The sequence below is a fragment of the Ascaphus truei genome, chromosome 17, assembly GCF_040206685.1.
Source record: "Ascaphus truei isolate aAscTru1 chromosome 17, aAscTru1.hap1, whole genome shotgun sequence".
NCBI lineage: Eukaryota > Metazoa > Chordata > Amphibia > Anura > Ascaphidae > Ascaphus > Ascaphus truei.
In genome coordinates, this window is record NC_134499.1 from 36,847,415 (window position 1) to 36,864,550 (window position 17,136).

Here is a 17,136-nt window from a genome sequence, read left to right on the forward strand (position 1 = left end):
TTTTACCCTCTTCCTCACCAGCTCCACCAACCCCAATTCTCTTCATTGTCGCCAAGCTCTGTCAGTCAACAAATAAGAAACTTGCGAAATGCAACAAACAGGAATGCTGGCGTTTAGTATTCCCCAATCTTATGGAAACATTTAAAATTAGGCCCTTCATTCGGTTTACTAGAGGTGCCTACTGGACTAGTCAAACGAGGTGAAGTTTAGGGCTTTAACATTTTAGGAATATGCAAAGTTCATGGTCCTCCACGCTTTACAAGGCTATTTCTGTAAATCACTCTCCTTTTCAGATGTTTCTCCCCAGTGTTCTTCCACATCCAGTTGCTTTGGGAACTGGTGTTGTTGGGAGAGCCAGTTGTTGTCATGGCTCCGTCCCCATCACAGTCATCTGAGACGGTCTTGGCCCTTGTAGGGTAAGCATTGGTTCAGTTCATACTCATAATAAGGGAGCCAGCCACTTCCTCCTGTTGCAAGAGCACCACCTAGGGATCAGGTGCATTCATTGCAACTGCAGAGAGCACACGAGGATTGGCGAGCGTTAACAGGACTGATAAAAAAAAATGTACTTAATGTTATATCAACTAAAAATGGCATTAAAGCCTTTCCAGGCAGGAGTAAATGTAGGCGTGGAACTATATTAATTTTTTTTGGGTGAGGGGGTCATTATTTTTATTACTTAACTAACATTATGCATCTGGGGGAGATGCAGTGAAAGATGCACTGTGTTTGACTGTAAAATGGTGTGTGTTTATATAGTATTATTTATATATTATTATTAATGTGTGTATGTATGTGTATATATGTATGTATGTGTATATTTATATTATAATATATATTAATTATTATATTTATATATGTTTTTGTTTGTTTGTTTCAATCTTCTCTTCGGCCTGCAGTTGTATTTCTCCGTTGAAGTACTGCAGTGATTTCAGGCCTTATTTCACTATCCATGACACAGAGTTCAAGGAGTATACCACCCGTACACAGGCACCGTAAGTAGTCTAAACATCGTTATTCCTGATTGTTCTGCCTTTCCTGGGCTGCGTAAGATATCTTTCTTGGTTATCCAAAGTTGTCTGTTCCCAATTTTCTCCTTTTACACCAACCGTCTGTGCCATGTCCCATACCTCAGGGGGCGCAGACTTTTAAGTCTGCGCCCCCCTGCTTGCTCTTCTTACTTTTTGTTTGGCGCCATGTGATGTCGCAATGCCATAGCGACGTGTTGCCAGAACCTGCCGGAGACCAGGTAAGGGAGTTAGAGGCGTTGCTCAGCCCCTTGGCATTTAATTTAAATGCTTTTGGGGATGAGCGTGGGGCCTCTGTAAGCACCGCACCCCTACCTTACCTAACCATCTTTTCCTGCAATCCGATAATACTACATGCTTCTCCTCTCCCCTCTTTAGGCTGACATGCAAACTGATAGGTGGCCTCCGAAGTAGACTTTATAAATCATGGAATTGAAAATCGCTGTTTAAATGCAAGTTCCTAATGTATTCCTTATGGACTTAACCCCTTCCTAGACCAAGTTTTAAGCTCGAACACGTTTGCTGTGTATTCCCAAGAATGCTTATATCAATGTACCGTATCTCTCCTGGTAAATATCTAAACGGGCATCTTAAACTGTGACCGCAAAAAGAAGACTGTGCACGAATGATCATGTTTAGAAAAATGGTATCCCAAACCTGGACCTCTGCTGGAACAGCATCTATTGGCCAGATCCACTAATGGTTCTAACCTTTAGCACACTTTCTCTTATGCATAGGAATGGGAGCTGAGGTGCGCGGAAGCTTAGCACACTTGTGAATCTAAGCCTTTGTGCCCTAAATATCACAAGTCCTAGGTAGGCCTTTCAAGGTGTTGACCAGTGAGGTTTTCCTAAGAATAATGTAAAACCACATGTAGGTTGATTTTTCTATGACCCAAGTTGAAACCTAAAAACTTGTATTTAATTGTCAGGTTATTAGATGCTAGAATCCTCCTTCCTGATGCTGCTTGCCTCATCTTTGCGCATCAAACAACACAACTTATTCATTCATTTGTTCTTGTAGTGATGGAGAATTCTGTTTTCTCTTCTTTTTAGGCCTTCTGTCATCTTTGGTGTTACAAACCCATTTTTTGCAAAAACGTTGCAGCACTGGCCCCATATAATCCGCATTGGAGATGTTAAACTTGCAGGTAAGAAGCATATCACAATGTAGACGCACACTCCACAACAGTTGTCCTGCCACGGGGGCACGTCGCTCCAGCGTGATGGAGACACGTAGCAAATAAAGTGACACCAATCTACAGGCCTTCTATCGGATAAATAACACGTGTATTAAACAAATCAAGATAAAGGTCTGAAAGTTGGATCGAAACGTTGATCTAGTTTGTTTAATAAATGTGTTATTTTTCTGACTGAAGTCCAGTGGAGTGAGTGCCCTCTTATATTCACTTTGAGCTAGCAGGTAACACACCAGCTGTGACTGGATGGTGCTTCACACAACGCAGCAGATTACTGTTGAGTGGAGATCATTGTGGACCACACATCCAAGGTGGCAGATCCTTGAAGTATTGTTTGTAGACCTTAACGTGTTCAGCTAAATAACCTTTTTTTATGTTTTGTATATGTATGTCATTGATTTATGGTTGTTGCAGGTGACGTTCCCAAACAAGTCAAGGTGAAAAAGCTGAAAAACCTTAAAACGTTGGATTCGAAGCCTGGTAAGTTTTTTTAGCATTATTTTATGTGATTAACAAGTCATTGTAAAGCAAACACTTGTTAGAGACGTGCATGTAATGTTTTATTTACTTTTCTATTTCAGGGGTATACAGCTCTTATAAACTATACCTGAATAGAGATGATGACATTATCAAAAAGTTGCAGAAGGTAAGGGTGGGGTAACATTCGCCTGACCCTTTTCTCTCACCTTCATGTTCCCCCTTCAAAGAAAGAACTGAAAAATACAAATGGATCCTTGAGTTGCCTGTGGGGTGCAATATATAACCAGGGACCTTATGCAGTAAAGGGTTAATATTCCAGGGGGTTTATTATTACATAGGCGCAATAATTATAGTGAAACTTCAAGGGTAACGTGCAGAGACCGGTGGATCCCATGCGAACTCCTCCTTGGTTTTGGATCGTTTTGAGCTTTTCTTCTTTGCTGGGAGAATGACCCGGCTAAGCAGTATTTCCGTCATTTCATTATCACTGGCTGTCAAAGCTCAACCATGCGTGTGCTGTATTTGTTCAGCCCAGAAAATGCAGTCTGCGGCCGAGAACACATTGTTAATCTCTTGTGTGTTAGAATGTGGAATTGAGAGGCGGTCCGTTTCTTGTTATTTCAGGGGGTTCAGCAGAAGAGACCATCGGAGGCTCAGAATGCGATTCTCCGACGGCATTTCTTGGAGCTCACACAGAGCTTTATCATTCCTCTCGTATGTTGGGCTGTACATGCAATTATTATTGCTGATTAACATTCCTAATTGTATTCACGTATTGTTTTAATTCGCAGTATAAGCATCCTGCAGGAATTTGAATCTATTCTGTCAATGAAGTTCATCCACGTACAGCATCCTCTGTAGTCCACACGCGGCATCCTCTGTAACCCACGTACAGCGTCCTCTGTAACCCACGTACAGCATCCTCTGTAACCCACGTACAGCATCCTCTGTAACCCACGTACAGCATCCTCTGTAACCCACGTACAGCATCCTCTGTAACCCACGTACAGCGTCCTCTGTAACCCACGTACAGCATCCTCTGTAACCCACGTACAGCATCCTCTGTAACCCACGTACAGCGTCCTCTGTAACCCACGTACAGCGTCCTCTGTAACCCACACGCGGCATCCTCTGTAGTCCACACGCGGCATCCTCTGTAACCCACGTACAGCGTCCTCTGTAACCCACGTACAGCGTCCTCTGTAACCCACACGCGGCATCCTCTGTAGTCCACACGCGGCATCCTCTGTAGTCCACACGCAGCATCCTCTGTAGCCCACACGCAGCATCCTCTGTAGTCCACACGCGGCACCCTCTGTAGCCCACACGCGGCACCCTCTGTAGCCCACACGCGGCACCCTCTGTAGCCCACACGCGGCACCCTCTGTAGCCCACACGCGGCACCCTCTGTAGCCCACACGCGGCACCCTCTGTAGCCCACACGCGGCACCCTCTGTAGCCCACACGCGGCACCCTCTGTAGCCCACACGCGGCACCCTCTGTAGCCCACACGCGGCACCCTCTGTAGCCCACACGCGGCACCCTCTGTAGCCCACACGCGGCACCCTCTGTAGCCCACACGCGGCACCCTCTGTAGCCCACACGCGGCACCCTCTGTAGCCCACACGCGGCACCCTCTGTAGTCCACACGTGGCATCCTCTGTAGTCCACTTTAAACACATAACAGAAAACCTGCTTGGTGAAGCATTGTGCAATGCTTTATTATTGGTATCTGCGGCTCCTGCACCACAACCCAGGTAACACTAAGAGTGTGTCCACTTTATCTGAGGAGAAGGACACGTTAAGTGTGTGTGTTATCCTATAGAGAGATTGTTTCACCAGCTGAAAACAAACATGCTGCACAATCATACAATCTTGTGATCTAATGCTGGCGGTACCTTGTCACTTTCCTCCCCAACAGGAGCGGTATGTGGCAGGTCTAATGCCTTTACAGAAAAGTATATCTGCTTGGAAGGTGAGGAGCAGGTTCTGATGCGTTTGGGATATACTGTAGGATTTTGTGCCACTGGAAACCTGCAGCTTCTCATACTGTCCTTTTACTGCTATTTTATGTTGCAGAGCCCACCGCAGCTAAAGCCTTTCAGCCAAGAAGAGTTCATGAAAACACTAGAGAAAACGGGACCTCAGCTCACCTCCAGATCAAAAGGAGATTGGATCGGACTCTACAGGTTTCTTTTTATTTTCTGCCATACAAACTGCGGGGCTTATTTAACTCTGTGTTTTCCAGCAGTACGTAGCCTGGTAAAACCCCTCTGGGAACCCAGGGGTTAAGTTTGCTTACCCCATTTAAATGTGTTGTAAGAATGCACAAAAGCCTTAGGTTGGATCTTGTGTGTGCATGGCTATGTATATGCGTTGTATAATCAGTATTGTTGTAGTGTGACCTTTCTGTAGATTTGAGTCTGTATTGGATGCAGCAGATTGCGCTGTTCAGTACATACAAGGATTTTGTTCCAGTTGGTGCCCCATGAGGGAACAGATTGCCCCTAACATATTTATGAGGCCATCTGCCATAAGAGGCTACAACCTTTCCTCGAATCTCAGCTGTGTTCCTAACTCCATTCAAAGACCATGTCTTGTGCCATTCGATGCAGTTAGAACATATATGTCACATTAGACTTTGTAGGCCGGGAAAAGGAATCTGCCGTTTCACATTATTATGAATTATAGCCCCAGTAATCGCCATGCTTAAGTAAACGAAACGCTCTGCTCTCTGTCTCCTTGTGATTATTAGGAAGTTCTGTATTTCTGTGAACTCTGAACGATGAGATTTTCTAATGGTGAACAAGCTTTGAAATAAAACGTCTCTCTTTTTTTCTTTTCGTGACATTAACCTGTGGTCTTGAAAGTAAAACTTCCCAACAGTTGGTTCGCTAAAAGACCTCTACGTGCTGTCCCCTCCTAGAGCCAAGATGAACCAATGGCGGGGATGTGTTTGGCTAAGATAAACTTCCCCCCCCTACACCCTCCTTCCTGATTGGCTGTCTACCAGGGACACGTGGGCAGAGGCGCACACAAATGAGTTTCTATTTGACATAGAAGCCAGTTAAGCAACTTAATGAGATGCTATATTAAGCAGCAATGTATCCTAACACATGATGGGTATCATCCAAGAGGAGACTCCATCATTGGGACTCTTTCACCGAGAGCCCACTCCCCAGCCCCTTGTGGTCGTTAGAGCCTGCAACTCATTGTGCCTCAGGGCCCCCTGTGGCAGTGAAAGGGTTATCGTTGAAACCAGTTGCGTGACCCATTGGTCAACCTTTCCTGTTACATACTGTGTTTTCTTCTGGCTAGCAGGGTACCTCTCATCCCCGCTCGCTGCTATTCTCAGCGGCCCCTCTTTATTTCTGTTTAATTTAAGGCATTTCTTACGGTCGCCCAACTTTGATGGTTGGTTCAGAATGCGCAGGAAAGAGATGACACAAAAGCTGGAAGCACTTCACCTGGAAGCACTTTGTGATGAGGTAAGTAGCGCCTCATCTGCTGCAGGGGGTTGTGGCCGGTTACTCAAAGTACAAAAAGTCCTTCTGCACACACGTTTTCCAGTGCAACTTTTTGACCTTATTGTGATTGCCAGTAATTTTATCTTTTTGACGTCTAACTCCCCATAGACCATACAGTTACTGATGATCAGCACATGATCAATTAGGATGTTTGCAACACATTTTTATTATAACGATCTTCATACCCTACTATACAAATGCTGTAAGATTTGAAGATATTCTATCGGTGTGTGCTGATTGGGGTGTATCCTGTAACATGATTCGCCTCCCAGACTTGGCGTTCACAAACACAGCACTGATGAAAGTAACTGGATTTTCTTTTCCTCACTTTTCCTCCAGGGAGCTTGTACCTGGTACCAGAATGTGCAGGTAGCACATTATCTTAGCTAACATTGGAGGGTTCTTTTTGAACCACATATATTTTAAGGAACCACCCAGTATATAGATTCATGTTTTTACTCTCCCCACACCCTACACACAGTGATATTGTTTGCAGGCTCCTCTATCAGCGGGAAGGATCTGACTGTCCTGGGTGTGTGACCTAGGAGAGGAAAAAAAATACATTTTACCTTTTTCTTTTTCAAGGATTTACTCATCTGGGTTCAGAAGCGCACGGAAGTCGAAGCAGTGGACTTAGTATTAAAGCTTAAAAATAAACTGGTACGTAATGGAGTGTGGCGATAATGTGTTTGCCAGCAATACCAAGGTTAGGTCCTTTTCTTCCAAAATGTAGTATTTCTAGCATTTTCCATCAGCTTTAAGGCACTAACTTAGCGGTCTTGCCTCTGTCGTGCTTTATTAACATTGCAGAAGAACAAATACTATGTATACCTTTGACATGTAGATATTTCTGATGTAACGAGATGGGACAGGCAAGCAGCTCAATGCCTTTGTGTCCCAAGGTGCAGGCGGAGCGAGAACACCTCCCTGTGAAAGCCAATACATTGGAGAGGCTTCGGAGCCATGTGGAGACCATCATACAGGAGCTGCCAGAGGACCTGCAAGGAATCTTGCTTAAAACTAGCACCTTGTGATCGATACAAGGACAAGTGACCATCGGGAAGCTCCGTCTACACGCTGCTAGAACACCAGTAACCAAGCACAGCCGCGATCGCCAACAGCACATTTCAGGGGAACACGTTACTGGCCCCTATGAAGCGTGTTAACACAAGCATTGTTTTAGTGCACTGCAAATCTCCCATATGGGAGCAAAGAGGAACATTGACTGACTACCAAAATGAGCAGGGATTTAGCAGCAATAGTATGTGTATTTTTACTAATAACGTTGTAATCTTCTTAATAGGCTAGAGGGATGTCCCTTTTTAATCCGGACAGCGGGAGAAATGTTGAGGGATGTTGGAACGCCAGTACAACCAGGATATCATTATTTAAACCCCCTTTATTGCTGAAGGGGCCTGCATGCTGTGACCTTGTCATATGGTTTTCCACCTGGTTGTCTCCCTGGATACATGATTAACTTCTAAGTGTCCGTTTAGGTTAAGGATCAGGGATTGCAGGCGAAGCGCTCTGCGGGGAAGTTGAAGGATGATGAATAATTGTAATTACGAGCGTGGAAGAACCTCAGAGTTGTTTTTGTTTGTTTTTATTTCTTTTCCATTTTTGGTTGTGCCTCTATACAAGGGGCGGCCAACTCCAGTCCTCAGGGTCACCAACAGGTCAGGTTTTCAGGATATCCCTGCTTCAAGGGCCACAAACAGGCCAGGTATTGGGGATATCCCGCCTCAGTCTTTGACTTGGCCACCCATGCTGAAGCAGGGATATCCTGAAAACCTGACCTGTTGGTGGTCCTTGAGGACTGGAGCTGCATACCCCTGCCCTAAACGAACAAACATGTCCCTGAGTGATTGGGGGGATTTCATTTTAAATTGTGTAAATTGCCATGGAGCAGCGCTGGCGCGCGGTTGTCGTCTCGGAGACGTTTGTGTCACTATTTAGCAATCCTGTTCCAAATCAGTGGAAATCATAAGAAGGCAAGATCTGTCGCGAACTCTATTTAATGATTTGATGTAGTGCCTTGAATACACAAATATGTCCTTGCTCAAAAGTGCTGATACATTGAGCATTCGGTAACCGGTAAAATAAAACGGGACTCCAAAGGCACCTTTTATTATATTATACCAGGGGGCTCAACCACAGACCTCAAGCCCCTCCAACAGGTCAGGTTTTAAGGATATCCCAGCTTCAGCACAGGTGGCTCAATCAGTGGCTCAGTCAAAGACTGACCTGTGCTGAAGCAGGGACTGAATGAGACACATGAGAAGTTGAGCCCCCCTGCATTAGATCACCACTAATAATTCTGTTGGGATTATGGGAGAAAGAATTGAGAGCTTAATCCCCAGTCTCTCCTCGAGCTGAACCGCAGCGCTCCCAGCTCTGGGGACCTCCCTGATTGCCGCGGTATTTAATTTATTCTTTTTGCCAGTACTTGCAAGGAAATACAAAGATGGCGCCAGGGTCACCAAATTGCTCTGTCCTCCTTCCGCGATGTTGCAGCTTTCTGTTGACCGCTAGTGGCCATATTATTTCTCACAGATAAGAATTATTGTAAGGAAATGTCAAACGTAAATATTGCGTGTGCACGCGCGTGCGTTCGTCTTCCTGCCTTGTGTATAAATCTTTGTAACACAGGCTATGTTCCTTCCTACTTTAAAATAAAGGCCGCGCTTATAGTGCCGGCGACGCGATCAATGATATCGCCGTCGCCACTAGCGAAAATTTATTTTTAAGCGGCTTCGCTGGCGACAAGGCCAGTGACGTCACGACGGGGGCGGGCCGCGCTCTCTGGTTTAGAGACAGTCACACGTGGCGACTGTCTCTGAAAAATCAAATTTACCCGGCTTCAACATTTTTGGGCGCGCTGTCGCCCTTACTATAAGCGCTTGCGACGGCGTCAATGGATTTGTTTTGGAGCGACGTCGCGGGCGCTATAAGCGCAGCCTTACACTACAATGGCTGCAGACTTCCTATAATAAACTACAGTCTTTATTAGGGGTCTCAAACAGTCCACAAGGGCCACAACAGGCCCGCTTATATGGATATCCCTGCTTCACGCAGAGGTGGCTCAATCAGTGGCTCAGTCAAACACTGAGCCACCTGTGCTGAAGCAGGGATATGCAAAAAAACTGGCCTGCTGGTGGCCCTTGAGGACGGAGTTTGAGACCCCTGGTCTATTTTATACTAGTAGGAAGGTGCTTTAACCCTTTGAGTGCCGTGTGGGCCATAAGGCTAGAGCGCCACGACCCCTCATGCGCTCGAGATCTCACGTGTTTGCTCCGTCACTGACGTAAGGGGAGGAGTCACCCCCCTACTGTCCGCCACCCCTGCAGATCGCGTCTGCACAGGGCGCAATCTCCCCCAGCAATACGAGCGGAAGTCGCGACGTAGTAGTTTCGTCCCAGGGCACCCAAAGGGTTAAAGCTGCCGTCTGCACGGATCGCCCTGTCCTTTTCTGCTTGTTTCCTTTTCCTTGAGAGCTCGGCGCCCTATCGCTCCAATCAGGAGACAGAAACGTGCGATAGGTTTCATGTCCGGGAGCTAAAGATGAGCCCGGGGCAGTGCGAAGGTTATCGTGGTAAGACCAGAAGCCGAGATGAAGAAAATCATGATTATTTTTAATGTTGCTCTTTATTTAAAAAAGGAGCGGGTCATGGGGGGGATGGGAAAAGTATGCTAACATTATAAGAGTTAGACTCGGATAGACTTCTCTGGGATGGGGGGGCGGGGGGTATGCTGCTTAATATGGGACTAGAAGTGAAGAGGTAGAACAGGGGAGCTCAACTCCACAGTCTTCCGGCTCTCTTCCCCCCCTCCCCCCCCAACAGGTCAGGTTTTCAGGATATCCCAGCTTCAGCACAGGTGGCTCAATTAGAGGCTGTCAAAGACGGCCTGTGCTGAAACTGGGATATCCTGAAAACCTGCCCTGTTCGGGGGGCTTGAGGACTGGAGTTGAGCTCCTGGGGTAGAATACAGTCCGGTGTGGGTATGTTACACAATTCTTCCCCGCCCCTCCTTGCACCGGAAGATTAAATGCTGTTTTCATCTCCTTTTGATAACAGATGGGGACTGTAAAACACAGGGCTTGAATTATTTTCTGCACCTGACTTAAGTGGCATCCTATTTCACTACTTAGGAAAGCAGTTACAACATGTCTTTTTTTATTACTTGCACAAGAGCTTTATTAACATTTAGGTAACTGACTCGCACTGATCTCCATGTACCAGCATCACTGTGGTTTAATAACATAGGATATTTTAATAAAAATACAGCATCAAAATCTGTTTTCAGATGAAATAGATTAACTGTACCATGCCTTAGGGCAGGGGGGCTCAACTCCAGTTCACGCCGTCCCTAACAGGTCAGGTTTCCAGGATATCCCTGCTTCAGCGCAGATGGCTCAGTCATGCTCAGTCTTTGACTGCACCACCTGTGCTGAAGCAGGGATATCCTGAAAACCTGAGCTCTTGGGGTTTGCTTGAGGGCTGGGTTTGAGCACCCTGCCTTAGGCTGCCCTTATAGTGCCGGCGACACAACGTTGCGTCAAAACAAATGCATTGCCGCCGTCGCGTGCGCTTATAGTAAGCGCGACGGCTTGGTCGCGATCGCTGGAAGTTATCTCAATTTGATTTTTCCAGCGACCGTAGCCTGACGTCGCCGTCGCCGGCACTATAAGCGCAGCCGTAGGATGCCAGAAGCTTGACATTCTGCAAACATCTTATTTACACGTTGTTGTTTTTTTAAGAATCCCTTTTTATTTTTGCGTTTTTGTAAGGATCATGAAAGCGCCTCCGTTTCAGACGTCGTGGTGAGACGAGGCCTTTAACTGTAGCTGCTCATTGTAGGGAGGACGGAGGAGTCCAGCGAAACGCGGTGTACCTGCCGTACATAACCCTTATCAAATATATACCGAAAATATGCAATTTTGAACAAAGCATTTTCAGTCATTTAATTATGCGCGGACTTTCTTTACCTTGTATTACAGGCCTTTACCGGACCAGCAAACATGTACGTATTTGTCCAAGATTTAAGTGTTTTTTAAATTATGCGGGAGAGATGTCTTTGAATTATGTTATGTTGAACTCTCAAACTCTCTTAGGGAAGAATTGGCCAACTCCAGTCCTCAAGACCCACCAACAGGTCAGGTTGTAAAGATATCCCAGCTTGAGCACAGGTGGCTCAGTCGAAGACTGGCCAACTTCAGTCCTCAATGGCCACCACCAGATTAGGGTTTATGGATATCCCTGCTTCAGCACAGGTGGCTCAATCTTCGACTGAACCACTGATTGAGCCAGCTATGCTGAAGCAAGGATATCCTTAAACCCTGACCTGTTGGCCAGTCTTCGCCTGAGCCAGGTCAGGTTGTAAAGATATCCCAGCTTCAGCACAGGTGGCTCAGTCGAAGACTGGCCAACTTCAGTCCTCAATGGCCACCACCAGATTAGGGTTTATGGATATCCCTGCTTCAGCACAGGTGGCTCAATCTTCGACTGAACCACTGATTGAGCCACCTGTGCTGAAGCTGGGATATCAATAAAACCTGATCTGTTGGTGGCCCTTGAGGAATTGGAGTCTCCCACCTGTCATGGGGCTTTGTTGTACAAAGTGATCGCGTTGATTTGACCCTACCGCATATAAAGCCCTGTTGACTTTTTTAATGGGGATTTCCGTGCACTAGCTCCAGATCAGCACCGTCGTACTTTAGAATAAGTCCAGAAGTGTTACAGGGGCTCAGCACATTACAGAACAATACTTTTGTAGGTTAATTGGATTGATAGCGTTATAAGGGAAGCATGGGGTTTCAAGATAGAAAAACACCCTGTTGATTTTACCTATTGATCAAAATATTGATATTGGAAATGTATTTGTACAAATTGAAGTAAAACCGGTTTTGACTGTAGTTGGTAATTTAATTTTTGCTGATTTCGAAAAGATGAAATACTTGTTTTTAGCCACATCTTTGCAGCATTGTCAAGTGAAACGTCTGATTAAGTAATAATTCAATGCAGCTGGTCGTCGGGCATGAATGCATTAAAGTGCCGGTCCTGCCACAGTTCTACACTGTTTTTTTGGGGGGGTATTTTTATTTTTTACAGGGTTGGAACCGGGTTCAGCTTCTGGAAGCTGAACCATCCGCTTTATTTTCAGCTCTGGGGGATCCCAGTGACGTTACCGCTGTTTTTTGCTTTGGTTTTAAATAGCCGTCAAGTGGGAAGCACCAACGGGGTGATGTTGCAGTTTCCAACCAACTTGTGGTACCCTTGAGATTCGGTGGCTATCGGTAACTTGCACCTGTATCTCTGAAACCAAGCTGGAGCTGAAAAGCGCGGAGTCCAAATAAAAGAACAGCCAGGCGGTACTGCTGCTTGGAAGAAACATAATGAAAGGCAGAAGTGGGCCAACTCCCGTCTTCAAGGGCCAACAGGCCAGGTAGTGGGGATATCCCTGCTTCAGCACAGGTGGCCCTATCAGTGGCCACCTGTGCTAAAGCAGGGATATCCGTAAGCCCACATCTGTTAGTGGCCCTTGAGGACTGGAGTTGGCCATCCTGCACACGTACATATACTAATGAAGCTGTGGTACGCTAGTAATTGATGTACATAGAATATCATACAGTCCCAGTTAAATCAGAAACTCTTAGAAGTGATCCAGAACATTGTAAAGTTATGTTGTCTACACTAAAATTCCTATCAAATTGCATTGGGGGTTTTCTGGATTGCTCGATTCCCATTTGTACTCGAGCCAAATTATCTGGATATTAAAATACTACTTTATTGCATTCTGGGAAGCCTTATTAAGGTATAAGCTGTTACATTTTTATATATACATAAATAATTTGTATTTTAATATTCTTACAATTTGAATGGAAATATATTGCTTAAAGCTATAATTTCATAACAAATGTGTATTTTATGCATTTTACCACTAAATATGAATGTTCTTCATTGGAGAGGGGTTTTGTTTAAGGGCAATATAATTGCATTCCTAGTGGAGATATATATAAAAGGTGCACATCATTCGGTCTTGCAGATCACTTTTATAACTGACCTTTTTTTTTAGGAAACTGTAGACTAAAACACTGTAATCTCCTGCAAACCATGTATACTTTGCCAATAACCTAACCTCGACTGCATTCGAGAATATGTATTTTTCTAAAACTAAATAAAGACATCTCTTCATACACCATGGTTTATGCATAGTGTTTTGTCTATGATCACTATGGAGGTCCTTGAATTGGTGTTATTTTATATTTTAGATGAACAGGAAATAAATATATCTTGTGTTGGCACATTCACATGTCTCAGACACGTCTGCTATCTTGCCTTTCCCCATTATCTCTGTATACAAGGCTTCCACTGCATCCAAGGATTCTGGGAAATGACATGCAAATGAGCACACAGATTGTAGATGTGAATGTTACAGGTTTTGACTTGTGATTTTAGCTTCAAGCATAAATCCCACTAATCCCAACATGTGTCTATCTCAGGCTATAACTCCAACCCCTTGGATATCACCTGTGGTGTTCCGCAAGGCTCTGTTCTGGGGCCCCTACTCTTCTCAGTGTTCATCAATGATCTTCCCACAGCTTGTAAGGAAGCTTCAATACACATGTATGCAGATGACACAATCTTATATGCACACAGCCATAGCCTCCCCGACCTTGAACACATACTTCAATCTGATTCCAAAAGACTGTTCATGGTCCCAAGGTTCAGAAAGGTATCCGGCTGCTCCTCCTCTTACCGTGCACCCCAAAACTGGAACAATCTACCGGAGACTCTCACAGCCACCACAAGTCTAACGTCTTGCAAAACTAAAGCTGGTCTGTAACTTACATACGGCTATAATATATATTATCTCTAACTGTGCATGCAATGTCTTGTAGATAATGTATACCCTGTTCACTTATGTAACTGTATTGGTAACCATGTATTATTTGTCATCATAACTCTGGGCCCAGGACATACTTGAAAAGGAGAGGTTACTCTCAATGTATTACTTCCTGGTAAAACATTTTATAAATTCCCTCTCTCCCTCTCTCCCTCGTGGCTTCTGCAAAAATATTGGACACAATGGTGAAAGGTGCGATGCGCTTGACATACACACGAGCTTGTGACACACACACACACCTCCCTCTGTCCACTCTATGCTGTTTCCTCCTCTCCTTGGCCACACCCTCAGGCTCCTGACACCTCCTCCTGATTGGCTGCTGCTGGGTAATGCAGCCAATCAGGATGGAGGAAGCTGCCCAACCCCCTAGCACCAGCCCTGCTCTCTCCCTGCTCCCCCATGCCAGTCAGGTCAGTATATCTAGAGAGGTAATACCAGTATACACAGACATGTCCAGTATTGCCTCTCCTGTTTTACTGCACAGAGTACAAATACAGAATGGTCCGGTTCAATACTGGACACCTGGCAACTCTAATAATAAAAAAAAAATATATATATATATATATATATATATATATATACACACCGGTATGTTACACAGCTGCCACAGGAACCTGAAGTTGGCACCATCTTATCTGTTGCTAGGTAACAGTCCCAAGGCAACGTGGTAACAGCGTGAAAAGAAAAGTGCAAAGCAAGAGGCAGTCAGGGGGCGAAGTAACATAATGTACTGTAACATGTGCGTTGTTTCTCTTATTATTTTGGCAACGTTACATATGAAATATGAATGTTTTTTTACCTAGTTAAAAAGTGAAGGCGAATGTTCATTAATGGAAGTGCACAATGCCCGACCGCAATCAGGAGGTCGGCGTGTAATATACCGGCTAGGAAAGGCAAACCGCGACACGCCACACAGATCGTAAACCAACTTAATGTTCGTGATATATGAAAGGTATAAACCTGACTATGTACTGTTAGATAAGGTGGGATTTGCAGTATACACCTTTATACCGTGTTCATCGCCCGGGGCCAGAACGAAGACGCTAGGTTCAGCACTGGGCATACCACCGGCGCCAACTTCAGGTAGCAGCGATGTTTCTGGGACTTGGTTGTGTTAATAAATTGGCCCTTTTCCTGTTTGTTGGTGAAAGGTTGACTTGTGCAATAAATGCCTCACCGTCTGCACATATTGAATCAGCCTGAAACTACCAGCACCGTGCACCCGAGCCAAAACTTTCCCGTCATTTTGAGTGCTCGCCTTCTACCTAGTCTGATACCCAACCACAAATAACTACAAAGGGACTAGCTCCAGAAATCTTTTCCAATAATAATAGTATTTGTACCATTTGTGGATGGACAAACAATGCCTTCTGTGCTTATCATGCATCCTTGACTTGCTGCTGCACGTTATCGGTGGCAGGGCCAGACTGAGCTGCTCTTATCTCCGGAGTCCTGCAGTAGGTTGCAGACCAGGAGAACCGTCTTGATTCAGATTTAATAAATTGTGGAAACGCAATTGTTTTTATTGTTAGACGTAATGTAGAAACCGCAGAGAGACACCCTCCAACTGCACTTGTTCAGCAGGTACGCCGCATGTTTTGGGGTTCTGAAATACCAGCTGTGCCTGTTAAACTCGGGAGGGGATATCTATTTATTTATTTTTTTTACTGGGTTTCAATGGGGGTCTCAGGAAATGATTTGCGTTAATATCAGCGCTGGGTACCCTCTGCCTCCTGAGACACATCACACGGTGATGCTGGAAGCAGCACAGGCTTTGCGCAGAAATGTTTCTGTTCAAAGGTTCCATGTCCCAATAGCAATCTGCGACGTCATCCCTTGCGGCTTCGGGACCTTTTAAATAGATGTATTTTGGGGAGCAAGGGGTCCCTACAACTGAAATGAATGCTCTGGTGACCCTCTCCTTCCCACCTTGGGGCCATTTTTTCTTCCATAGGAATTGCTTGAAAGTACGTTCATGCCGCTCAAATGAAGGATACTACAGATCATATAAAAAAAATTACCGCATGCAAAACCAGGGCAAGAAGCAGCATCATCCTTGGGGCAGTTATTTGTTACTTTCATTAATCTTCTGTACAGGTTTAAAATGCCTCACAGGGTTGCAGACGTCCGAGACATGCAAGTGCACCACAAGTGTTTTATTTTATTATTTACTGTACGGCGGAGGGTTTTTGACACTTTTTACCCACCATAACTTTTTTAATGTCTGGTTATACCCACGTACCCGCTTCATGTTGCACAGCCAGCAACCAACCTTGTACCGATCAGACCCAAAAGGTTAAACCCTGTTAGGTTATGCCCGTCTTTAACCCAAGAAAAGAAAATTGTCTCCAGGCACGTGTTTTGGGCAATATGGAACAGAAATAGAAAAAAAGACAATAGTATAATACTGATGAAAAAGCTTGAAAAATTCAATGGACCAAAACTAAGAGTAAAACTCTCATAGATCGCCTTATTCTGATAAGACTTATATGTAAATGCGATATTAGTATCTGTCACTGTATTTATAACAAGCTCTTTTAAGGAAAATAGATATCTAATTTAGAAACAGAATAATGTCTCTTAAAAATAGCCATTTTAATGAACAACTACAATTAAAAGGGCTGAACTGTTACAGCCATAGATTGTGATTTATGGGTTATCTGTAGTCAAACATCTATGGAGTCTCTCAATCACACCCAGGAAATAGAAAGTGTGTACGGGCCTTGAAATGTGATTTGGATTACATTCTTTAAATCAGCAGTGCGCAAACTGGGGGGCGGGAGAATTTCTAGGGGGGGCGCGGCAGTTACAGAGTTACACATTTAAATTAAATGCCGGGTGAGGCGTGAGGCGTGAGGCCTATGTAACTCATGGTATGGAAACCACATGCGTTTCGCCTTCATTAGTGCAAGAGGTCCCTGGCTAACATTAGTGACCTTTTTATTTTGAATCACCTTAACTGTTGCGCCCCACTTTTTTTTTTCTTGATTTTCACTTC

The 17,136-nt window shown here is 44.8% G+C and overlaps 1 protein-coding gene across 3 annotated transcripts in view; it reads left to right on the forward strand.

Moving 5' to 3' along the window:
- Positions 1-13,431, forward strand: part of DENND6A (DENN domain containing 6A) — a 27,264-nt gene extending 13,833 nt beyond the window's left edge. Inside the window, exons 10-21 of one of the 3 annotated variants that reach the window (XR_012788638.1) lie at positions 294-416; positions 900-995; positions 2,084-2,178; positions 2,641-2,706; positions 2,808-2,872; positions 3,331-3,420; positions 4,628-4,681; positions 4,786-4,895; positions 6,092-6,194; positions 6,819-6,893; positions 7,136-11,477; positions 11,558-13,431. Coding sequence is in view for 2 of the 3 variants with exons in the window: in XM_075574829.1 (XP_075430944.1) it covers positions 294-416; positions 900-995; positions 2,084-2,178; positions 2,641-2,706; positions 2,808-2,872; positions 3,331-3,420; positions 4,628-4,681; positions 4,786-4,895; positions 6,092-6,194; positions 6,819-6,893; positions 7,136-7,267 (1,009 nt within the window). In the remaining variant the exon portion in view is untranslated. Of the gene's footprint in view, positions 1-293; positions 417-899; positions 996-2,083; positions 2,179-2,640; positions 2,707-2,807; positions 2,873-3,330; positions 3,421-4,627; positions 4,682-4,785; positions 4,896-6,091; positions 6,195-6,818; positions 6,894-7,077 lie in introns of all 3 variants that reach the window. The other 2 variants (XM_075574829.1, XM_075574830.1) reach the window with 2 other exon arrangements.
- The last annotated feature ends 3,705 nt before the right edge of the window (positions 13,432-17,136 follow it).